The 25034-nt window shown below is 54.3% G+C and overlaps 1 protein-coding gene across 8 annotated transcripts in view; it reads left to right on the top strand.

The window, feature by feature from the left end:
- Nucleotides 1-25034, top strand: part of CAMTA1 (calmodulin binding transcription activator 1) — a 218159-nt gene that overhangs the window by 62991 nt on the left and 130134 nt on the right. For all 8 annotated transcript variants that reach the window (XM_068158100.1, XM_068158102.1, XM_068158096.1 and 5 more), the window contains one exon: nucleotides 9917-10052. In XM_068158100.1, coding sequence (XP_068014201.1) covers nucleotides 9917-10052 — 136 coding nt within the window. The remainder of the gene's footprint in view (nucleotides 1-9916; nucleotides 10053-25034) is intronic.

The raw sequence follows: 25034 nt of genomic DNA, 5'->3' as shown, positions 1-25034 counted from the left end.
GGCTGGAGCCGGAGGCATCAGGGCTCACCCTGCTCTGCTGTCCTTGGCCAGCAGCGGCTGGGACAGCCCAGGGCTGGGGGGAGGGGGTGCAGAGGCTTCACTCTCTGGCTGAGGATGGTGTAAAGTTTGTGCAGATGCAGTGTGGCTGCAGCTGCACATCCAAGGGGTGGGCATCTGCCAGCCCTGCAGGGACATTTGTGCACCCTTGGTGATGTGCACCAGAGAGGGAAGAAGCAGAGCTGCTTTTTTGCCTTCAGTGTGGGTGATGTGGGAGCTGATGTTCATCTCAGCTTCTCTCTGATATTAATCATAGTTTGGTCAAGGCTTAGAGAGTGAAGATCTTGCCCAGCACAATTACAGCTCCTAACTCGGTCACAGCCATTATCTGGGGGCTCTGGGCTCAGCATGTCGGGGAAGCAGATTTCAAATACACTGAGGATTGGAGGCTGTGTCAGAGAACAGCTTGTAGGAGGCAGGTGAGAGGAGAGCTCTGGCTTCCATGGGCAGAGTGAAGCTGGTGTGGGAGCCCTGGGGCAGGCTGGAGTTGTGAACAGTGATCCTGTGGGGATTCCTGGTGGCAGCTTGTAGGGAGCAGTCACTGCCTGACCTCACCTTTGACCTGGGCTCAGAAAACAGCAGAGGAAAGATGCTGGGCAGACCCTGGGTGCTGGGCTGGGAGCTGGCAAGTGTGGTTGTGCTGGGGGGTGACACAAGGCTGAAGAGAAGGATTCATGCTCCCAGGGATGGCCTCAAATTAGGGCATGGTAAGAAAAGGATTTGCTGTTATCAAAAGTTAGTTCAGGCTAAGTGAATCTGAAAATGTGTAATTTCATCTCAACTAAAAGTACTGCAGTGTAATTAAATTCCAGAGCAGGATGAGCTGAGAGGGCACAGGGAAAGACCAGCATCAGAGTCAGGCAGTAATGAAGCTTGTGTGGGGAGCACCTTCCTGGAGGAGCTTGGGGCTCTTTAAGCTGCTTTGTTATAAACTGTAGGCTGAGTGCCTGGCAGCCTTGGCTGGAGGTTTGGTGACTACCTTGGTGTCTGTCTGTGTGCTTTGCAGGAGTCTCTGTACTTGAGTTTCATTCCCTCTGATCTATCACTGAAGAAGTTTGCCAGCAAACAAGGCTTAAAATTGGGAAGTGTTTCTGTCTGAAGCTGTCCTGGGCTGGGTTTGTGAGCTTTTCATCTCATTTCTCTAGTAACTTGGCCTTTGCTGTATAAAGTTTGTAAATTAGATTATCTGTGTTGTCAAAGTGCATCACATGAAGCACTGGAGTGAGGAAATCCTTCGCTCTGCAGCAGGAACCTGCTCAGCTCCTCAGGCTGCTGGTGCAGGAGTCAGTGGCAGGGCTCCTCCTGGTGCCTTGCCCTGAGTCGCCTGTGAGGCAGAGCTGGAGATGAGAACCAGCAAGGCATCACCTCCTCACCTGAAGCAGGTTGGGAAGTGCTGATTTGGATGCTTTTAGCCCCAAACCTGATTGTTAGGGTGGCTGAGGAGTGCTGTGGTTAGCAGCTTGAGGTTTGTCTTCGTGGTGCTGCCAGCGAGGGCTGGAGAACACCAACGTGGCCTTGCCCTCAGTGCAGAGACCAAAGAGCACAGGGAGGGGAGGTGGGGAGGTGCTGCCTTCCATCCTGTGTGCCAGGGGCCAGCCTGATGCCTGTTGGGGGATGTGGCACACTCTGCTTGGCCCAGGTCTGTTAGGTTTTGGCACTCTTTTGGGCTTTGTGAAGGTTTGCTGGGAAAAGGCAAACTGTTTCCTTTCCATTTGCTCAAAATACTTCAGGCTTAACTCTGAAAAATGGCTCTGCAGATCTTCATCTTTCACAGAGCACCACCAGATTACTGCCTCTTACCGGAATGCTTTGTGTTAATGAAGACCGATTGGGATTACAGAATGGATTTCCTCTAAGGAAGGCACTGTGTGGTTATTTTTTACTGCCTGCCATTCTAGTTAATTGCTTTGTCATCGTTAATTGATGGGGCTGAACTGATAGAAATAAATAGATGATGTTCCTGAGGTTGATTTGGAAGAGAGGAGGGGCTTAAGGCAGGCTGCTGCCGCGTGCCCAAGCACGTGCCTCGAGTGGCCGTCGAGGCTCCTGTGCCAGCCACGAGGTTCAGGCTTGGGCAGTGCCACCACTTGTGCCTCCCCTTGGCCCCAGGGGCAGGGGGGTCTGCTGTTCCCCAGTGAGCTCTCCCTGGATGCCTGCAGGATGCTGAGGTCTGCTGGTGCCGGGCTGCCAGCCCTTGGAAGTTCACCGACTGTCAAACCGCAGCTTCTGGCTGAAGTGGTTCCCAATTAACATTTCTAATTAAGGAGCTGTGTTCACTTTTCAAATGTTTACGGATTTTTAATGCAGTGTCTCAAGCCCAGAGCCAAGGTTGGTGCTGCCAGCCAAGGGAGGGCCAGAGAACTCTTTCATTCCTCTCAGCGTTTCTGACTGTGGCTCCGAGTTCCTCTGCCCCCATCCCCTTCGAGGCTTCCCTGATGCGGCAAACCTCAGGGCAGTGCCAGGCGGAGCCCAGGCTAACAGGCACTGGTGGCACCCTGGCACATCCCCTGGAATATGGCGTTTGGAGCAAATCCGAGGTACAGCCCCACTTGGGCACAGCCGGGGAAAACAGAGTTGGCTTTGAGCTCCGGGAGCTGCCGAGGGCAGGGGAGGTGAACTGGAAGTGACTTCAGCGCACGGAATTCCTCTCCCCTTTGCGGGTACCGCTGCGGAGGGACCTCGCGTAGGGCTCAGAGCTGCCTCTGGCAGAGCCGGGGCAGCACCTGCAGGGCCAGGCCATGGCAGGGGGCGTTGGAAGGGAGCCGGTGCTGGCAGGGCCAGCGGCCGCCGGCACACGGCGGGGCGGGCGCTCCGCGGGCGCTGGGGAGGTGCGGGGCTGGCCGCGGCGCGCCGGCAGATCCTGCCGAGATTCGTCTCAAAACAGTTTAAAACATTCATGAGTTGTAAGAACTAATTCCCAATAAATCAAACGGCATCCCCGTGGGAGCAGGGAAGAGAAATAAATGAAGGCTGGAGATAAATGCCAGTTCTTTAAGAATCATATTTAAATGAACAAAGCCGGTTTAACTGCCTTGTTTCATGCCTGCTGCTAAGATTTAGGTCTGGGGCATGTCGTCATATCAAGAAATGATTTGCCAAAAGACTTCTGGGTGCATCCCACCTAATGGCAACTGCAGCGTTCCAGCTTTGGTCCTGGGTCCTTACCGGGAGCCGTCCCGAGCGGTTAGTACGAGCGCTTCGGCTGCAGAGCTCAGAGCCATCAGCACGAGAATGATCCTGTGCTCAGCAGGAGCGTTGGGAATGCTGCTGTTAGCTGCTGGAACTACAGGTGCGGCCTGGGGACAGTTTGCAGGAGGATGCTCCTGTTTGGTGACGCCCTGGAGGGGTGCTGAGCCAAGCGCTGCCTTGCTGGGGAGGGAAGAGTTTGCCCACTCTGGCTGCGTTGGAAGCCCACCCGGGTGGCTGGAGAGGCCAGGTGTGGCCGTAGCTGGAGGTGCACCAGAGGGATGCTGCAGGCAGGGTTGTTTCTCCAGTGTCCAGAGCAGTCAGCAGCTGTCCCCTGGCTGCATCTCTGCTCAGGGATGAGCAAGTGGGGATCTCTGCTCTGGGTACCTCACCAGGGTTTTATTGTGGGTTTCCTTACTGTCCTCTGCCCCCAGAAGAAGAAGGATTTGGCTTAGCTTTTCATTGTCAATTGGCCAAAGAACTCTTTGGTCCTGTGCTACCCCAAAATTGCTGTCCTGGGGGTGCCTGCACCCAGGCAGTGTCCAGCAGCATCCATATTTATTGGGACCAAGGGGTCTCTTTGGAATCCACACCTATGGCCTACTGCTGCTATGGAAAGAAGGATCTGGACACCAGTTAAGGTCCCCTTGGTGGGATTAGCCACTGCCTTTGCTGCAGCTGTGGATAAAATTGTGAAGTCTGATGTTTTAGACTTTATCTTCTGAAATATTGTAGGTGTAAAATGAATTCCCATTCATATGAAGCACAAATGACATTTAATTCTAGAGACATAAAATCCAGAGGATTGTTCTTGTGATGTGTATCTCTTCCTGCTTGGATAAGAAGGCTTCTGAAGTCTGTATTTCATCTCTGCAGAGCTCCAGGAGCAGGTAGATTTCAAATGTGCAAGCTGGAATTCCTGTGGCTGCCACAGGAGTAATCTCAGCTGGGAGTGAGGCCGATGGGGACGTGAAAGGCAGTGGCCTCTCCCTGCAGGGACACGTTGCTGGGGCCTCAGCAGACCTGGTGAAGCCTGAAGTCCTTATGAAGCTCTTGTGAGGGGCTTGGCTTTGCTTTGTGGTCCCGTGGGGAAGGCTGAATGCTTACTGAGGCTTCCTTTCTTCCAGGGCTGTTGCATATCACTGCCTGAGGGTCATAGCCAAGGGTTTGTTCAGGAGGAGAGGGGGGAAAAAAGGGTTTGCAAACCCAGTTCCTGTGTGATCTGCCAGGACTGCAGCTGGGATGGACAAGTTCCCTACAGCCTGAGAGCATTTGTCTGTGTAAATATTATTTTAAGCTGCTCTGTGTGGAGCAGAGCTGGCAGGTACCTGTTCCAGCATCCTCCAGGGCTGTGGCTGGGATGTTACCCTCTGACAGAGGCACTGCAGTCACCTCTGGGTGACCCCTTCCTTAGTGCCAGCTCATGAATCTGGCACCAAGTGTTATGGTGTCTGCCTGGCCAAGGACAGGCTTGGTCTGAGGCACAGACACCCTGCTCTGGGGGCTACTTAAGGTTCCTCTTTGGTTTTCCACTTGGGCTGTGACCTTCTGCTAAGCTGTTGGTGCAGCAGAGGGGAAGTGTCAGAGTAAATGAAGACTTGGAGAGCAGCATTTCTCAGGGGAGAAATAGCTTCTGCCATCAGATTCTTTCCTCCTGTCGAAAAGAGAAATGAGGGATGAGGAATTCCTGAAAGTCAGGAGCAATCCTGACTGGCAGTCCCTGGGTGTCCCTCCTTGCCCTTTCAGCCAGAGCTGCCATGCCAGGGCTTTAAACCTTCCCACAGTGCAGAAAGAGGAATTAATGAATGGTTACTTGAAATCTATCACCTGAGTGTTTGATGGTGCCAGGTGGAGCAGAGCTCTGCAGGGTGAAGCAGCGCTGGCCCTGCGTGCTGCAGGGCGAGGTGTCGGCTCGGCTGCAAGGTGCTGGCTTTGGTTTCCAGCAAGACAGCTCCTCAGGGAAAGGTTTCCTTGTGCTTGCTGCTGGCTTGACTCACAGCCGTGGGAGGAGGAGCTGTAAGGCTCTTGTGATGAAAGCAGAATCTAGGACTTCATCCTCTGTGTGCTCCCTGGGAAGCAAGGGCAATGATTTATCGCCAGGCTCTGCCTCTCTTCCCAGTGCTTCCTCCAAGGCTCCAGCTTTCCCAGCCAGTCCCTGCCTCAGCAGGTCCCTCCTCTGGGACAGGGGAAGTTAATTTCACGTTATTATCATCTGTAGATTGAGAAGATGGAAGATAGTCCTCTCCTGCTGTCCCTCGACTCCATGATAACTTCATAGCTGGAGAAAACAAAGCTCACAGCTACACAGATGAAAAATGGCCCCAGCAGGAGTGGAGCAGGGGCTGTGGGTGGGGGGGGTCACATCTCTGTGCTGGGTAAGGGTCTGGGGTGTGATGGCTTCAGCCATGGTGCCCCCCAGAACAGTGCATCTGGGCAGCACTGAGCTAGAGGCAGCTGCTGCTGTGCTGGGAGCCTTCTCACCCTGGCAGCTCACTGGCACTGCCCTGGGCTCCCTGCTGTGCAGGTCCCAGGCACTTTCTGGGCTGCTGCTGCCACTGGCTTTGGCAGGGCCCTGGGAGCAGCTTCACAGCCTGTTTTGTGGTTAAGCTGCTTTAAAACCTTGCCTTGGCTGGGAGTGGAAGTAAATATAAGCTCTAAAATGAAAAACTAATTCTAGAGCCATGACCCTTCTCAAGGAGGGGATCTGGCTGATCTTACTCCACTGTTCTGGAAAGAGAGTCACTTTTGGCTTTGCAATCTTTGCAATTCCCTTTTGGCACCCCAAGCTCCCCAGGCAGCACGCTACAGATTCCATTAGAGGCTGTGCCTGACATTTAGCAGCTCCTGATGTGACAGCTGAGCAGCCTCATTAACCTTGTGCTGACGTGGGTAGGGGAACATCTCAGTCCTTTAGGCCAAAGGGACTTTAATTTGTGAGCAGGACATGGAGCATCCTGGTCTTGTTTTCCCTCTGGTGGTGCCCATCACAAGGCAGCTCCCTTTGGATTCCCATTACCCCAGTGAAGGATTTTGTACAGAAGGAACAAGCCCCTCAGAACAGGACAGGGAGGTGGGGGAGGGTGTGCCCCTGAGTTGTGCCAAATCCCAGATGGTGTCTGGAGGTTCCTCCCTGGAAATTCCCAGTGTTCCCTGCCAGCACAAGCCCTCCATTAAATCTTCCCTGGCAATCCCTGGTGTTCCCTGCTGGCATGAGCACTCCATTATCACCACTGCCTGTGATACTGAGAGAAATTCCAGTGCATCTGGGGGCCTGGATGGTCCTGAGCTGGGGGTGAGCATCCTTAGGAGCCCTGGGTAGCCTCCAGCAACAGCAGGTCCCCAGGCACCTCAGCTGCAGGCTATGACTGTTTGCTTTGAAAATAAGTCCAGAAATGGGATTCAGTGTTTCCTTTGCAGCAGGAGCAGTCTGGGCAAAAATAGCTCCTGTGCTGTTGTGGCAATTGATGTGAGAGCCCTGGTGGTAAATAACGGGGGAAGGGAGGGAGCATCTCCAGTCCCATCAGTACTGGAGACAAAAGGCTTCTGCTCTGCAATTCCTCTTCCCGTCCTTGCCCCTCCTTCCCCCAGGCCGCAAGCAAGAAACCCAAAGAGAGATCAGGGAGCTTTTAAATGCCACAGACACAGGAGAGGAAAGGGGGAGCTGCAGCTTCGCTGCTTGCCGTTTGGGTCTGCAGGCTGCTCTGTGGCTTCAGGGGGTACACAGGGCATGTGTCTGGCTGCTGGCACCGAGGGCAGGTCCCCACCGTGGCTCCTGGCCTTGTGGAGGTGGGGGAGGTGTTGTGAGTTTGAGGATGGGGTGTGCCAGCAGCAGGCACCAGGGTGAAGGTTTTGTTCATTGGTGTCCCCAGCCTGAGCTGAACAGGAGCAAGGCAGGTACAGCACTGGGCTCCTGCCTGGCTGGGCTCACACCTCAGGGCTGCTCCACTCACCTGCTCCTGGTCCCTTTCCTCTGATGGTGTGGTGCTCTGTAAGAGCAACAAATCCTGTCTTCCCTCACTGCAAACAGATTTATTCTGAGGAGTGGGAAATGCTGCTGACCTGTCCTTGTTCCCTAGGGAGTGGTCTGGAGTGAGCAAGTGCAGGAGCCTGGTGTTTGGTGTGGAGCAGGTAGGGGTGAGGGGGCCTGCTGGGAGACCCTGCTGCCGTGGCTATGGGCCTGAGCTTGTCACAGTGATGCACAACTGAGACCTGGGTTGTGCCCACCCACATCAGGGGAGGGTGGAGGACACACATGGTGGCCAGGCTCTGTGGGGTGCCCTGACTGCCCAGCAGCACCAGCACCTCATGCTGCTGGCACAAACGGGCTCCTTGATGGCTTGGATCACTCTGCCTCTTCTGCTTTCAGTGCACTGTGATATTAAAACACTATTTTATTATTTCCCATTTAGTGCTGCATTAATGAAAAGAGCCCAGTGTAGCTGCACAGCAGCAGCTAATCAAATCAAGCAAATTGCTGTTAATGCTCCAGTCCTTGTTGTTATTGCCGTGGCTCCAGGTGGAGCTCAGCACACAGCACTGAGCCAACCTTGCCTGGGCTGCCGGCAGGGAGCTGCTGTCCCGGGCAGCCTCTGCGCGGGCCCAGGGCTTCTCCTTCCCCTTCTGCAAAGGTATGACCCAAATCCCTGAGTTCAGGTTGGGCAGCAAGACTTCCAGAGGAGATCTGGGATAGGGTCGCACACATCCAGTGTCCTGGGAATCCCGGTCAGACCTCATCTGCTGCCTCTTCCTGCAGCCATCAATTTGCTGCTCTTGGCTGTGCTATGTGCCCGGGAGATAAGCACGGGAGATCTCCCCTCTCGGTTCTTCCTTGCGGAGAGTGAAACACAATGGCAATGGAGATCGAGTTAAATTGCCTCTCATTCCATGAAGCTATCTTTAAAACCCGGCCGCTTTCCACGAGCCCTGGAGCCGTTCGATGTGGTCTTATCCGAGCCGACAGCTGCTCCACAGATGCTTCAGAGATTTTGCTCCATTCTGCTTCCTTTCGTATCAGCCTCGCTCACTGCTCTCGCTGCCCTCTGCCCTCTGCAGCCCGGGGCTGATGGCAGCCCGGCAGAGCTCGGCTCTGCGCTCCCGAGGCGCCGGCTACAGGAGGAAAGGGGCTCGGTGCCGTCAGGGGGCTCCTGGGTCCTTCCAGTGCCTGTTACGTGTGGGATGCCCGGGCAGGGGGCAGGAGAGGAGCTTCTCTCCTTCCTCTCCCCACACACGCAGGTGACCTGCGGGGTGCTGTCGGATCAGCCCCGTGGCTGGCACTCGCCTGTTGATGTGCAGAGGGTGTGCTGCAGGAGTCTCCTCTCCGAGCCAGGGGTCTGGCTTGCTGCAGCAGGGGTGGCAGGAGGAGGAGGAACGTGGAGCTCAGCATTCTGCTCCCAGGGAATGTTGGGGGGTGTGTGGGGCAAAAATATTTATGATTCCTACTTTAGTAAAAGTGCTGAGAAGCAGAGAGCTGAGAGCATGGTGACCTTGCAAGCATACATGGGGGAGAAAGTCTGCTTTGTACCAAAGAGACCTTGTGCAGTTTCCATCCACATCCATGGGATTCGTGCTGTGCAGGTGGGCTCTGGAGGACAGAGCCATCCTCCTGAGGGCCCCCCAGGTGCACACAGCACTGACAGATGGAGACTGGGGCTTGGGGGCAGGTCCCATGACTGCTGGTGGGATTCTCTGATGGAGGAAGGGGCTGTGCACCTGTGTCTCAGCTGGCCGTGGTGGTAGGAAGCCATCAGGACCTTGTTTTCTTCAGCAGGATGGGGGGAGGATTGTTCTCAGATAGCTTTGGAAGGCTGTAGGGAAGGTTTGTCTTTGCTGGAGTTAGAGACAGCTGTTTTGTCTTTGAGAGCAATGTAAACACTTTGGAACTGAAAGAGAGAAGCTGGGCAGAATCTGGTTGGATGTGTTGAAGTGTTGGTTTGTTGTTTTGACCTATTGTATGCCTTACTGACACACATGCCAGTAGCAGATGACCAACTGGGGTGTGAGACCTGTGCCTCCTGACAGAGAACCCTGCTCTGTAACGTAAGGAACCTCTTTGCCTGCTTACATCTGGTCCTGAAAGCCTTGCTCGAGGTGATAAGATCATCTATACTGCAACAGCAGGGAGGTGACTTTATGCACTTGGTGGAGCACTGGATGAGCTACTCCGTAATTAACAGCTTTTTCATCCACCTTGCTGCCCTGTTACTGTGTGAGGGACGTGGCAAAGGCACCTGGCACTGTTCTGCCAAGGGAAAGCAAGGAGAGGGTGGAAAGCTGCTTCTTGTGCCTGTTTCCTGGTGTTGTGCTGCTTGAAACCTGGAGATGGGAGGGAAGGGGGATGCCAGGCACTCACTGTTGCACCTTTGGCACAGGTCTGAAGTTACAGGCCCATGTCACACGAACACAAACCACTTGACTTGGCTGCTCAGTGAAGGAGGCTGCTGGTGTTGGCTGGGGGTGTGAGAATAGTCAGAGGTTCAGCAGCAGTTCCAGGTACAGCTGTGCTTCTGGCTGCCAGCACCCAGAACAGCGAGGGGTGCAAGGAATGGTGCAAAGCCTGGAGTGAATGGGGAGGGGGAGCCCCTTCCCACTCTGCTGAAAAGCTTTATTTTGCTTCAGAGACTCTCCTTGGGTAGGCTTTCTCTTTGTGTAATCCAAAACTGTTTCTTGTTTTCAGACCACAGAATGGTTCTATGATCCTGTACAATAGGAAGAAGGTGAAATACAGGAAAGATGGATATTGCTGGAAAAAAAGGAAAGATGGGAAAACCACCAGAGAGGATCACATGAAGCTGAAAGTCCAAGGAGTGGAGGTAGGAGAACGGAGAGGGGCGGTGTGGGTGGCAGCTAGGCTGGGAAGCTCCCAGATATGCTCCTTGTGAAGCTGTCTGAAGAATTTTTATTTGCTGATTCCAGCTTTCCCCTCCCTGCTCCCCCCAAACCTCCTTGTGTTCTTTATTACTGCTGTGAGCAAAGTGTGAGTGGCTGCACCATCTGCCTGTGCTCTGCTCCCTGGCTGCAGAGGCTGGGTGAGGTGCTCTGACTGCAGTGGTGATCACTGCTGGTGTTGGAGCATTTCTTTAGCTGCTGTTGAGTGGCAGTGGTCAAGACCAGCTGTGGGACAGTGCCTGGTCAGCTCCTGAGCCCACAGGGCTGTGTCTGGTCCTGCCCTTGGGGCCAGAGTGGCAGAGGTGCTGGGCTGCGTGACCGTGGTGCTCAGCTGTGCCACCAGGGAATGCTCTGCCTTAGGCAGGTGACTTGTGGAGCTGTCAGGTGGTGTCTGTTTGAGCTGTGCAGCCAAGGGACCCTGCTTGTCCCTGCAGGCAGGAGCTGCCCCTGCCTGGGTGGGCATAACTGGGCACTGCTGGCAGCAGTGGCTGGTGTGATTGAGGGCACAGCCTCACTCTTACTTTGAGGTCCAGTCACTTTCAGGCTGGCCTGTCCTGGCAGATGTTTTCCATGGCATTGTCCTTCCTGGTGTCCTTGTGCTGCCCAGCATGTTTGTCTTCCTGAGATGGGCTGTGGCAGGAGGTGGAGGCCACAAAGCTCTCAGGGCTTCCTCCTGTGGCTGGTCACATTCACCACTTAAGAGAATAAGTCTCGAGGTACTTTGTGATTTGGATGTCTCAGGGCTGGGCCATTCATTCCTGCATCTTTCTCTGAGCCCTGGTATTTTACCTCCAACAAGGTCCTTGTGCCCTTTCACCCTCATGCTGTCAGCCCTCTCATGCTGTCCCTCCACCTCCTCACTGCAGGGCCCAGCAGACCCAGCTCAGAGCCTGGGTCTTGCAGCAGACAAAGCAATAACTGAGCGCAAACCTGGCCCCTGAGCCAGCTCTGAGCAGTCCATGGCAGCTTTCACTGGGGCTCCAGACTGGTGGAACACAACTTCTCCAGAAATCTGGGTGTTAAGTAGCACCAGAGGTTATCAAGATCCACACTGATCACCTAAGTGTGGGAAGGCAGTAGCTTTTTTCCATGACTCAAGTCCTGGCAGTTTGTGTGTGCAAAGAGAGAAGAAAAGAAACCAACAGGAGCAGGCTGATGGAGACTTGGGTCTGGAATTGAACTCCCACATAAATCTGGCTGTGAAGAGTTGGCTCTGCTCTAGAAACATCTCTGCTGCTGAGGAGTGTGGCTTCCCAGGGCTGGGGGAGAAGCTGCAGGCCTCTGCTGTCCCAGTGCCCTGGGGCAGTGTCACAGTGACCACTGCCAGCCTCCCCTCTGGGCAGTGACAGAGACCTCCCAGTGCTGGCCTGGGCAGAATTAGATGTTTTCAATCCTTGTAATTAATTCCTGCCCAGCACAGCCTGCTGCTGCCTGGCCGGTAGCAGGGGCTGATGCTTCTGATGGCATCCTGACAGGGAGAAGTGTTCTTTACTGGGACACAAAGGCAACAGATTTAAAACAATAAAAAAGGCTTTTCTCAAAGTTGGAGTGATGCTGTAGTTAACCACATTAGGGTTTAACAGGGCATGAAATAACTGTCTGCCTTGTGGCACTGCCAGATCAGCGCAGCCACTCTCGCAGGCGGAAGATAAATAGGTATCATCGCCGTGCTGATGGAAAAGTACTTGCAGAGCCGTCAGCCAGGAGCACTGATAGCATCCAGGCAGAGCTGGGGATGCTGCAGCTAGGAGGAGAAACATCTTGGCCCAGGAAAGTCCTGAGTGGCCAGTTCTGAGCAGGGAGTTGTGTTAGTAGGTTTAATAATTAATGGCTTCCTGAGCATCGTCAGCGCCATGGCTCCTGCCCCTCCCCAGGGTACGGAGGGGAAGGCACTTTGAAAGACAACATTCACAGCAGCTGCTTGGGGCTGTTGGTGTCCATCAGGCAGGGCTGGTGAGGGTGGACAATGCAGCAAAAGCAGACTTAGGGCATACCTGATGAAGTGATGTAAATAGGAACACTCTTATTTAAACAAAGGAGGAGAATAAGCTAATTCCCTGCACAGGGGTTAGATGATGACTGCCTGAAAGCCCCCTGCCCTTGTCCTGGTCAGCATCACCCTGCAGAGGGGTTTGGATGTTCCTTGGCAAATCCCATGCACAGCCCTGTTAGAAACTGCTGGATAAACCAGGGAGGAGAAGTTAATTTGGCCTTTCCCTTAACACACCTCTTTATGCAAGCCTTTGTGGAATCCATTAAAAACCTGCAGCCTCTGATCCCTTCTAAAATTCTAATTAATTAGGATCCCTGGTGATATGTTCCTAATCAATGCACATAATTAAAATAATTAACTAATAAATAATAGTGAGGAGAGTGTTGGAACAGCTTTGGCATCATCCTGGCCTGAAACTGTCCTGGCTTCAGTTGCTCAGCCCAGCACTTGCCTTGCATTTCCCCTCCCTGGTGGAGGAACCTCTCTGTGGCCTGTCCAGGGCTCACCTCCATCCCTGCTGAGCTGCTGCTGAAGCTCTTAGGGGCTCACTGCTTTGTGGTGATTTCCCCCTTGCTCTCTGGTTCTGTTGCTCTTCATGCTGCACTGAAAATTCCTGAAGAGGTGTTGGAGAAGGGTTCTCAAGCTTGGGGCAAAGCCATGCCCTGTGGGCACCCTCTGAGCACGAGCAACATGACCTGTGATGGGACTTGGCCCCAGCGTTAGCAGGAGCCCAGTGCAAACCCCAGTGGCTTCCGCAGCAGCAGTGGATCCATCCACCCATGGGGATGCTCCTGGGCTGGGGTGCAGAGGGAGCTGAGAGGTGAGCAGCAGCAGCTGCAGCCCTGATGTGTTAGGCAAGGTCCTTCCTCAGCCTTTGGTCAGTCTGCCACTGCTCATTTCAGGTCAGAGAGCAGAGGGGGCAGGGAGAATGCCCCAGAGTTCAGGTATTGGAGTATCTTCTGCTCTTCTCTGCAGCTGTGCAGTGGATTCTCTGAGATTTCCTGAGGAAAAGGAAACAACAACAGAAATGTGAAAGTTGCTGTAAGACTTGCAGAGAGGAAAGTCCCTGGTGGGGATGGAGATGCAGAGTATCCATTTGGTATGCAGGACTTGTATTTAATTAATATCATAAGAGTCCCCTAACGCTGGTGCAGATTAGTCCTCCAGGACAGGAATGGAAATTTTAGATCATTCAATTACAGCACAAGCCCTGGGACAGCACCATCAGAACTTTGCAGGGGTGTCTGCAGTGCTGGGGGCTGAACTGGGCATGACATGGGCTGGGCAACCTGGGTGGGCATAGCTGCTGCCAGCAGGTTAGTTTTGCTTTACAGTGAGCAACCCAGAGGGCTGCCCACAGCCTGAAGGGTTTGCATTCAGCAGGTGAAGGCAGCCCTGTGTTGGCTGTCCCAGAAGGATCTCTGTGGGCTGGGGGCTGTCAGTGTCCAGCAGACTGGAGCTGAGTTATTGATGCTTCCACTGTGCTGCAAACTGGGAGAAGAGGAGGAACCTGGTGCCATGAGTTTGTTCCTTTCTTGCTGGGGAGGAACTGGGGCCGAATGTGCTGGGTGAGGCTGAAGGCATGAGTGACACCCACCCCAAGGCATGGAGCCTGACGTGGGCATGGCTGCTCCTCCAGCTTCTCCATCTTCCTCTTGCTACAGCTGCAGAGCTATGGGGTGGGGGGTGGGGCACCATGCCTCCTTCTGCCCCCCCAAGCCAAAGTTCAGCAGCTGTGTATTTTTGTTGCTCACCCCTCTGCACCAAACAAAGGGCTAGAGCCAGCGTGCAGAGAGCAGGGCTGAGGCAGCTCCTGCCCCCCGGAGCCGGGGGCTGTGTCCCCCCGAGCCTGCGCAGCACAGGCGCTCGCTGACATCTCTATTGACTGCTGCAGCTTAGAGAAACTCCAAATGAAATCCATTTGCTGCCAGCTCGCTGGGAAAATCCATTTAGGAAAACAAAATCCAATCGGAGATCTAAAGATTGGTGGCCAGAAATGAAATATTTTGAGAAGCAAGTGTATGGAGATTGGATTGCTGGCTCTGTGGCCTCACCTGGACGTGCTGGGGACTGGAGCCGGGAGCAGCCTTACCGCTCTGAGCTTCATCCTGCTGTTTGCAATTCAGATGAGACAGTTTATGGCAAACCAAAATGAATGTCAGCACTTTTTGGGCCAGAGCCAGAGGCCTGCAGTTGCTGCCCTGACCTGTGCAGGGGAAGCCCCGCTCCAGAAGCCTGGAACCACGGTCAGGGCTCCTGGAACCCTCTGAGTGGGGTGCAGCAAGGGAGCAGCCAGGCTGCTGCCGGCAGGATTCGGAGGTTTCCTTTGCTGCAGGGATCCCTGCACCGCACAGAGGATCCAGATGCTGGAGCAGCGTGTGCCTTGTAATCCTGTAATTGCATTGTGGGCTGTGACGGAGCTCAGGGCTTCCGCTGGAGAGCAGCCTCCTCCCCGCCTCGGCGCCGGGGCTGGGTGGGCTCGGGGTTGTTTGTTTATTTCACGGCGTGTTGGGGAGGAAAGCAAATCTTGTTTGCTCTGTTGCTGCTAATTTTGTGTGCGTCAGAGATGTGTTAAACATTTTAATTTCCTGGGTTCCTGTTGGAAAGACAGAAATGACTTCCAAAGTGTCTGGGCGGGGAAGCAGTTGGAGCAGGCTAGTGTCAGGAGTTTGGAGGTGCTGGAGCTCCCGTGCCAAGCCTGGGGCTGTCCCAGGACATGGGGTGCAGACACGAGCTGACCGAGCAGAAAGCCATAGTGTGCCCTCCAGGTGGGCATGTTTCAGTGGCCAGCACATTGTAGGATATTAATTACTCACTCTTTTTATGGGTGAGAGGTGAGATTTAAATGAAAGAGAAGTGAGAGGCAGAGACAGGGGTGGGCTGGGACTGCTGTCAGCAGAGTGTCCCCTGCCCTGGGACATGTCCTCACCCCATGCGCTCCCTTTACACAGCTGGATGCAGCAGGCACAGGCTGGTGGTGACAGTCCTGGGGCTTGGCTGCTGCATGCCAGTGTCCCTGTATCACCTTCTGCAGCTGTTAGTCCTGGGAAGCACCTGGGCCTGCTCCTAGTGAGAGTGGTGAGCAAAGGCCAGGGAGCTGGAGCCCCCGGGATCCAGGCAGGGTGCAGCCACTGTGCCCGGATGCTGCCTTGGTGAGTGGCAGAGGGTGAGACAAAAAATGGTCAGTGAGGAGATGTTGGACCCTGCTGGCATAACTGAGGTAGTGGCTGGTGACAGGATGGAGCTGGCAGGAACACAGCTGTGCCAGGTCAGGATGTGGTGAGCAAACCAAGTCCTGATGTTCTTGTGGTCCCTGGGTAAACCCAGGTGGTTCAGCATTTTCCAGGCAACATGCAGCACTTTGCAGGATGAGACCATAGCCAAAGTTAAGGCAAGTTAGTTCTCCAGACCTCAGGGAATCAGGTGGAACAGGAGCTGTTCTCTGCATCGACTCAAAATCGCAGGGGAGAGGCTGTGTTGTGTCAGCGCTGCAGCAAGCAAGCTCCGGCGGCGCCGTGGCCATGGCAGTGATGTAGTAAATAGAAGCTGTTGTAGTTCAGAGGGAAAACTATTTCCCTACACCCTGCGTGCCTTAAGAGCGTCGGGACGTTGGTTTTCGCGTCGCAGGTGCCTGGTCCCTGCAGAACCTCCCGGCTCGGATGGTTGATGCTGCCTGCACCCGCGCCGGGTTCCCACATTGCTGCTGCCATCGCGTGGCTGCCAGGGATTAGCGGCGCGACCGCTGTGGGGGAGACCCAGCTGGCACCGCGGGGTGCTGCCGGTGGGCACAGACGCAGCCCGGCCCCCAGATGCCCATCCTTAATGCCACCGGTGCTGCCGGGCTCTCGGGCATAGCCGCTCCTGTATTCCCAGGAGGATGCTCCTTGGCTCCGAGCAGCCTCAGCCTCCCTCCCCTTCTCCCGGGCGCTGCTTTGCACCTCCAGCTTCAACCCGCTGCGTTCCGCGCTGGTTGGCATCAGGATGCCCGCAGGATGGTCCTACCCCAGCTCCTTCCTTGGGGCGGGCAGAGAATGATCCAAAGCCACAGAGCCCCTCAGTCTCCCACTCGTGAATGAACACTTTTCGAACTCCAGTAACTGTGAGCGTGTGGAAGGGTTTCGATTGCAGCCCCCGAATGCGAAGGTTTGCTGATGGCTCGGGGCAGTGGGATCTGACCCTCGCCTGTTGTCTTGTCAGTTTCCAGCATTTAAAAAGCCAGCAGCAGCTGAGATGGTTCTATTTATAGCAACTTTATTTCAGCAGTCTGCATAGCTTGCAGAGTAAATATTAATTCCATTATGCTACAAACAGTTATTTGTCATGACAGAAAGCCATAAAGTTCCCGTGCTAGAATACAGCCAGTAACTGGCACGTCCAGCTGAGAGGCAGCACAGGCTGAGCTCCAGCGCCCATCAGCCAGCCCCCTGCATAGGTGTGGCAGTTACAGACCCGGACCCTCTGCGGCCGCAGCTCCTTCGGAGCCCCCGCCCCGTGCAGCCCTTCCCGGCCCCGGCCGTGCCGCAGCCGTCCCGCACGCCGCGGGGAGCGCAGCCAGGGCGGGGAGCAAAGTGGCACCGAGCAGTAGCTCACCGACACCACTTCTTCCGTGCTGTAGGTTTGACTTCTTTAATTACCTAAATTACTCATTAAAAGTTCCTCATAATTGCCTGACTCCAAGGTATTGCGAGAAGCTGGGGTTTAATTATGCTTTTTACCCTTTTAAGTTGCAGTGCGTTTAGACTTGCAAGGGCAGCGCCGCACAAAGCCGGGGCTGCTCCAGATGGAGCTCGGTGTCCCGGCCGGGGTGTGGGCTGCAGGTGGAAGCAGTCAGGACTTTGTCCTCCTTCATAAAGTGTGCGTGGGTCGAACTGTCTGCGCCGGCAGCTCCACGAGCTCCGGTTTGATCTGCGGATCAATTACTCCTCGTGCAGGAGCAGCAGTGCAGAAGCAGGGATGCTTCCAGCCCAGCAAGGTCCTGGGTAGAGGACATATCGATGGGGCTGCTGGGGTGGCAGCCCAGAGGGCATGTGGCACAGGATTACAGATTTTAGTGGGTTTTATGAATGCTGTGGCTGATTGCAGCCTTGGGTGAGGGCTGACCTTCAGCAGAGATTAGATCTTCCCTTTGATGGCAGAAAACAATATCAGAGAAGCGTTAAGGTTCATCAGCAGCTGGATGCGCTGTGCCAGCAGAACAGTGAAGGCTGTCTGCCAAAAATTACTGACTTGCTGTTGACTTCTACCCACAAAAATGATTCTTACTCTATATAGCCTGTGAGGGCTGCACAGTGCCTGGTGCTGGAGGAAAACCCCAGTCGAGTATTGAGCAAAACAATTAGTGCTTAAAAACGTTAGCTTCAGTTTCTTTCTCTTTAATGGCTAATCAGTACCAACCATCTGTGTCACCAAGAGTTGCCCTGAGCAGAGGAAGAACATGAAGTTCACTGTGGCACACTTGTAAATATTTTCTGTATTTGTGTGGAAACTGGAGAGGAAAGGGATCATTTCCTGCAAAAAGTCTGCAGGATCAGCTGGGCTGAGGGGTTAAAGCCATGAGATTGTCACTGGAGGACTGCTCAGGCATCAAAGGATCTCCTTAGTGTGTACCCACCTGGCATCTGAGGACACTTGGAAATTGCTGAAGTCTTCATTAAACAAACAAAATCTGAAGTAAGTTTGGGATGGTTCCTGATCAAAGAAAAATGTGTAGTGATTGGTGAAAGTCCACTTTAGGAGGCAAAGCCCCAAGCAGGGGAGTGTTGGCTGCAACGTTCTTGTGTCCTGCACCAGGAGGGCACCTTAGTTCTAACAGAGATTGCAGAGCAAGGAGGAATGACTCTGATCCTCTGAGCTGTGGAGCACACCTTGGAAAATTCCACCTCCTGCTGCCCAAGCTCAGCCTGAGACATCTCATTGAGCCTTTCTCTTTCAAAGGGATAATGATGATTTAAATTGGGAGAGGATGGAGAACCTGCTGCAGGCTCAGGGGTGGTGGCTGGAGGGGCTAACTGCTTGACCCGGTTGAATTCCTTGCTTGCCACAATGCTGGCTCTGTCCCCTGTCTTCTAGGTGCCTGCAGCTGTCTCTCTTCCACCTGGCAGGACTGGCAGTGCCATGGATAGGGGAGGTGAACTGCTGATCATGGTGGCTGATTCTGCTTTTAGCAGCCCAATGCCTCTGTGAGCCTCTTGTAGAGACAGGGAGCAAAGCAGTGGGCAGCAGAGCGTCAACTGCAGGGACTGTGACTCACCTCTGGGAAGAGCACTGCCCTGGGACTGGAGCCACCCTAGACTCAGGAGGCCAAAGAGAACCTTTCCCATACCTGCAGTTTCCCTGTTCCCTTTATTTTTCCCGGGGGTGGGGGAGGGCCAGGGCCCTGCACACGTCCGTCCTGACCGCTAACAAGGCAGGACAGAAGCATGGCCCAGTGGTTGAGCCAAGTCCCAGTGCAGGTGGCAGGGTGACAGGCTGGGCTCTGACAGCAGTGTGGCTGCTACAAGCAAGCCCAGCTGCCCTGGGTGTGGGCACAGTGCCAGAGGGGATGTTCAGGAGTCAGAGGCCGCTGACAGATGCCCTTTGTCAAGATCACAGCTCTGAGTTGGCACTGCCGGGGACCTCGGTGGTGGCCAGGAGATGAGCCAAGGCCGTGGCCCCTCTGTCCCCTTGGCAAGAAGCACAAAACTGACCCAGGAGAGATGCTCAGGAGCAGGACCTGAATTTTAATGCATGTTTATGGAATGCTTCTGTGGTGTCCCATAACAGGTGGGTCAGCTCCCTGCTTCCCACACCACTGCCTCCACATCGTCTGCTCTGGGCTGTCAGCTCTTTCCGGAAGACCACTGATGTTTCCCTGTTCCCTCCAGCTGCTGTGGCTAAAAGCCTTCCTTGATAACCTCCTTGTCCTTCCAGGAGCTGTCACACAACTCACTGCTGTGCTGCAGGAGCAGTAGGGCTGTGGCTGTGCACCAGCAGAACCCTGTGGGTCACCTGGATGCCAGCCCTCTGCAAGAGGCTTCCACACCAGCACTGGTGGTGAATTGTGACCAGTGGTGCACGGGAGCAGGACCCCCTGCAGCATCCTGCAGCCTTGGCTTTGGGTAATTCAGGGTCATTTTTTGAGCCAGGCATTATCAAACTGTCCTGAAAATCATGGAACAGTCCAAATGAGGAACCATAGAAATCCCCCCTCCATACTCTGGTGCCCTGAGAAAGTGTTTTCTCCCCAGGATCTTGGGGGAGCATCGCTATTTTATGCATGACTTTGGGGAGAGGAGCAATCCCTACCAGCAGACTGTCAGGGAGGGTGGATTTTACTGTAGTTGCCAGTAAACAAACCCTGGCACATGTCATAGCTGCCCAGGTCCCATGGGACCCCTGTCAGTAATGTGGGGTGACAGTTGTCCCAGTCCCCTGGATAAATGCCTGTCTGTCTCTGCTGGTTTAATGGGGTCCCACCTTCCTGGCTGCCAGGAGGAGGAGATGATCGATGGCCTCTGCACCTCTGCCTACGGTGTGGATTGGTTTGTGGTTATCAGAGCTCTAGCACCTTCATGGCCTGCTGCCTCAGCCCTGTGCTTGGTGTAACTCAGCTGCAGAGTGCAGGCTCAGCTGGTGCTGAGCTCAGGCACGGTGCTGCTCACAGGGGCACTGCAGCCTCTGCCCCCAGCAGAGCCCTGAGGTGGGCTGGCCTGGGGAGAAAAAAACTGAATTGGGGCAAAACCCCCTAGAGCAAACCAAGGAAGGTTTGTAATGCCAGGAGGGGTGCCTGGCAGGCACTTTGAGGTGTGTGATCTGCTGCCCACCACGCTTGGCCCTGGCTGGTGCTCCTCCTGGTGGGCAGCCTGAGCCCCCCAGTATTCATCTGCATCCATAGGTGTCTTTACACAGAGAGACTGGGAGGGCTGGGATTTACTTGCATGCAGTCAATGAATTATTCAGGGGGACATTTTGAATTTTAATTCATCAGCACCTCTCTGACCACAGGCTGGGAGTGTGCCAGGAGTGTTCCCCATGGCACTGCTGCATCCCCTGCCCCATGGCCATGGCAAGGGCTTCACCCCAGCCTGGCTGAGGGGCACATCCCAGCACCATTGCTCTCAGGACCCACATCCTGCTCTCCACAGCAGCTCCTGATCCCAGGGCCCTAAAGAGCTCCAGAGTGCTCTCTCTTGCTCTCTGCTCTAACACTGAGAGCGCCCACAAAGCCCCAGCCTTGACCTCTGGTGGAAGGCACCAGCCCAGCTATTGACAGACCCTGCCCAGTTCAAGCAGCCTCGGGCAGCCTTTGCTCTGACTATTGAATAAAGCATTTTTGTAGCATGCTCAAAATCTTTGAGCTGTGTTTACATTTTAATAGGCACTGCTGGAGAATGGAGCAGATTTTTATTGCTCACATTTATCAGTGAGAGCAAAACCGGAGCGCCCGGGTGCAGCTTTGCAGAGAATTTGCTCTTCTGAGCCTTCAGAAATGTGAAACTGTTTAGGGGAAAACACCACAGGATTTGTAACTTTCCTGCTGCCTGTGCTGTGCCTGCCCCTGACTTCAGACAGACACCACCAGAAAGGAATTCCATCAACAAATGACATTGTCAGCAGCTTCAGCCTGGCATGAATGCGCAGGAGGCGGCGAGTCGCAGCTGTGGTTTGTGCTGGGGGAAGACCTCTGCTCCTGCCTTTAAAAATGCAAAATTGGGCAGAGCCTGAAGCTTTGAAGCTGCTTGTTCCATGCAGGCTGTGTCCCAAGGATGCTTTGCTTTACTAGCAGCACTTGAGGCACTTGGAGTGGCAGCCTCCCATGTTCAGTGTGGACCAAGGACCAGCTTGCCACCTGTGGGGGGGTTCCTGTGTGATGCCCTCACAGGGGGTTGGGGGTATTCACTGGTTCCCATACTGTGCTCACTGTCCAGGGACAGCCCATTGCCTTCTCTCAGCAGCTAGCTTCGTGGCTGTCCAAGGGCTGCTTCTCTGGGGAGCCTTCTCCTTCACCTTTGTGCAGGAGGGCAGCTGCAGGAGCTGTGGTTGCAGGAACAGCTCCCCATGGGTGCTGGTCAAGGGCATTCACCCAGCTGGCTGCTGGCAACACAGTGTGGGGTGGGCTCAAGGCAGCTGCATGGTTGCTCTCCTACCCCACCAGCATCATCTGCAGGGTGCCCTGCATCAGCCCTGAAGGTGGGCAGGGTGGCATCCAGCAGCTCCTCTGCAGGGTGCTCCACCACCAGTTCTGTCTGGGCATCCGACCCGAGGAGCAAAGGAGGCTCCAGGAGGGACATGCAGCAAGGTGAAGCTGAAATGCAGCGGCAGTGGTACAAGTACCTATTGTGAGCAGGGTGCTTTGTGAAGCAGGGAGGCTGTTGGCAGCTGAGGTTCAGGGGTGTCAGTGTCAGCTGCTAGCAAGCACAGACTCCTTCTGCCTTCTTGCTCTGACTTTTGAATGTTGCTTTCTTTGTTCTTTCTGCTCTTCTGAGTGCTTTCCACGTGTTCCATCTGTTCTGCAGCCTTTCAGTGGTATTTTACCACCTTGGTAGCCATAATCCATCAAATTCCAGCGTGCCTCATTAGCAGGGCCACGTGGTAGCCCTTTGAGCTGGCGATGCCCAAATGCGCCGCGTGGCAAAGCCCTGTGGGTCCTTAGCGCCCGACCTCGCTCGCTGCTGAAAGATTGTCCTGCAGGTGCCCAGTGGAAAGGGTACAACCTTATTCCTTCAAAGATCAGCTGAGCTAGCCCAGAGGCATCATAAAGTTCCAAACTTTGCTTTTAGGAATCATCTTTTATAAGTAATATTTTTCAGAGTTAAGTGGAAGGTACACAGCTGAGAAATAAAATGCTGAGGCTCAGTGCCTCGGAGTCGTGCAGGGCTTTACGGCGCGGTGATGGCTGAGTTTCATTAGCACAGTTAGAGAGGGGAGGCTGCTCCTTTTGCTGTGGAAGGTGCTGCAGTCCTGCCTTAGCCCAGGCTTGCTGCTGGTCCTCTTGTAAGCACTGTGCTGGTGCTCCCCACAAGACCCTTCCAACATTTGGTGAGAAGCTTTCATTCTCAGGGTGAAGCTTCCAAGTCGCTGCTGTTCCTCTCAGGAGTGCAGACAGCTGCAGCTGTGAGAGCTGAGGCACAGGCAAAGCACTGGGAAGCCTCCAGCCAGCTGAACCCCAGCCTGCTCAGGCTGACCCCAGCTGTGAGCATCCCACTCCATGAGCACCCTGGGCACGTGGACTTAGGTGGTGTGGGCAGGGCAGACGCAGCTGTGGATGAGAGCCTGCGTCCTATCCACGCAGTCTGTGCCCTGGCCAGCGCTGGGTGAAGGGAGGAGGCCTCATCTCAGCCTGCAGCAGTGAGAGCACTGCTGGTTTTCATGCACAAAATGGGGTTTCTGTTGCCAAAAGAGACTCTTGCTGTCTGCCTGTGTGTCTTGTGCCATCAGTAGCTGTGCTCCTGGGGGCTGTCAGGCTGCCTGGTGAAAGTGGTTGTTAGGATCCTGTGCCTTTGCCTGTCAATGGCAGTGCAGAGCAGTGCTGATGATCTGTAGCACCACTGAGCATCATTTTCCTCCACAGTCAGCAGAACCCAGGCTCTAAAAGCACCCCAGCATGACTGCTACTCCCTCCCCAGGCTGCAAGCATTGCTCTTCAGCTCCTTGTGCCATGGGCCCTTATTTGAGGCGTCCAAGGGGACCCTCATTTGTTTCTATCTCTTGGTTCATCCTGGTGGACCTGAAGGTAACACCCATGGCTGCTCACTGCTGCTCAGGGTTCCCTTAGAAGTTCATTAAACTTTTACAGGCAGCAGGCCACAGTGCTGAGAGTTGTTGAGTCTAGAAAACTTAGGGAGAACAGGAAAGGCTTTTCATTTTCTGCTGAGCAATCTGACTTGGTTGCTGTGGAACACCTTGAATGACCCCCAGGCCCCAGTCCATGGGGCACTGGGCTCAGGAAAGGTTGTTTGGCCACCAGCTGTGTGCATGGCTGTTTTACAGCTGGTGTGGTGTGGCAGAGGCCCTGCTGGCATCTCTTCCTGTGCCTCCAGTGGACACAGTCCACAGGCACAAGCCTTAATCTGTGGCCCTGGTGCTTGCTGCTGTTGTTCTTGGATGGAGTCCCAGGGCATCCCTGACACTTTGGGACTTTCTAAACCCTGCAGATCTATCTGCAGAGCTTCCCCTGGCTCTCAAATGAACTCCAGTTTGTGCTTCCTGTTAACCACAGATTAAGGAGGAAGATAAACCAGTCACAGGCTGACACCTGCCTGTTGGTTCTGTGGGCACAGGAGGCCTCTCCCCATGTATGGTTAGGACTCTGGATGTGTCCAATGAGCTCTGACCTTGGAGGGAAATTGGTCTCTTATCTAGGAGTCGTGAGAGCAGGTATTAAAAATGCTCTTCATCTTCTTTTACGAGGGGTCAGGGCATGTCACACTGCTCATAATTAGTAATAATCTTATCTCTGCCTGGCTACCCTTTATAATGTGTTTATTGTTGTAATTACCCTCATCAGAGGCAGCAGTGGGCTTGCTGTACAGAGATGTCTCTGATTTCCTCAGTGGCATCCTCCAGGCTTTTTCTGGTGTGCAGCCTGTAGCAGTGGTGTTGCCCCTGTTGGAGCTCATCTCTGCTCACAGCTGAAGCTGGCTGAGCCAGGCTGCACGTTGCTTCCTCTGGCCAGGGGAAGGTCTTGCCTTGCTCGAGCAGGATGGCTGCTGCTGAGCCTGTTGCTGATTTTCCATTCTTCTAGCACAGAGATTGTTCCCCAGGATCCAAGGTGCCCCCTGAGCCCCTTTGGCCAGGCTGATGCAGGGGGGTCTTACACAGTGCTGGGTGACCCATGCTGCATGTCAGGCACCACCCTGTGCTGGAAGGGCTGGGACGGGGTCCTGCACTGCAGATACCTCAGGCAAGAAGAGTTTGGTCAGATCTGAGCCAGGCTCTTGCATTGTGCTGCTCTAAGCTTCTGCCTGTGAGGCAGGCTGGCTGCAGGGTCACCTTCTGTGAGACCTAAGGTGGCAGTTCCTGTTGGAGAGATTGGTCTCTTGTTAGTGGGGGAGCCATTGGCAGATGTGAAAGTCTTAGCATCTTCATTGCATGGCAAGAACAATCCCACAGCTGCAGAACAGGAGAAGGTTTCTTCTGCTTTGCTGCATTGCTCTGTTCATCAGCTCACTCTCCCTGGTGCACTCATGGCTGCTGCAGGAGCAATGCAGCCTCTGCTGTTGCGACAGCCTCAGGTGCGAGGGAGCTCCACAGGGCAGGTTTCCCGCTGGACTCTGGCAGATGTAACCCTGAGCTGTAACCTCAGCTGGGTCCTGGGTGAGGAATGGACAGAGCCTGGGGGAGCAGGAGGCAGGGGAGCTGTGAGGCTCTGCCCTCTCAGCCTCGCTTTGCAAGCTGCGTGTGCCCTCGGGGGAGTCACGCAGCACATCGGAATCACTTTACAAACTTCCTGCTGCACCTGCAGCCTGCTTGAACTATAAACCAGCATTTTATTATCTGGACTCTTGCAGTAATGCCAATGTCAGAGGCATTGTTAATAAATAATGAACAGCAGAATGAGCCAAGGGCTGACCTTTTGTAGAGCACCATCTGTCACAGGAGCTTCACTTGATCTTTCCTTCCAGAGTTGGTTTCTTTTCCTGTCCCCCTCTGGGGACAGTGCAGGTTTCTCTCTCAGTAATGGCTCTTATGAAAACTCCTGTGGGATGGAGAGATGCCCAACTTCCACAGGACACACATGTTTTGGGAGCTAAATCAGGGGTGTTTCTGGAGCTGCCAAAGGACCCTCCTCAGAGGGTGGCAGAGGAAAGCTGTTTGAACACATTCCCAGATCCTGGGAGTTAGGGCAAGTGTCTGAGAGCATCCCTGGGACACAAGATCACAGCCTGGATTTGCTGAGTTTTCCATTCTCTGTCTTGTCTGGCAAGGAAAGGTA

Source organism: Melanerpes formicivorus, unplaced genomic scaffold (genome assembly GCF_026170545.1).
Source record: "Melanerpes formicivorus ecotype bairdi unplaced genomic scaffold, bMelFor1.0.p_v2 SCAF_39, whole genome shotgun sequence".
NCBI classification, from domain to species: domain Eukaryota; kingdom Metazoa; phylum Chordata; class Aves; order Piciformes; family Picidae; genus Melanerpes; species Melanerpes formicivorus.
Note: the sequence above shows the minus strand (reverse complement) of the source record. Positions and strands in the feature narration are given on the sequence as shown.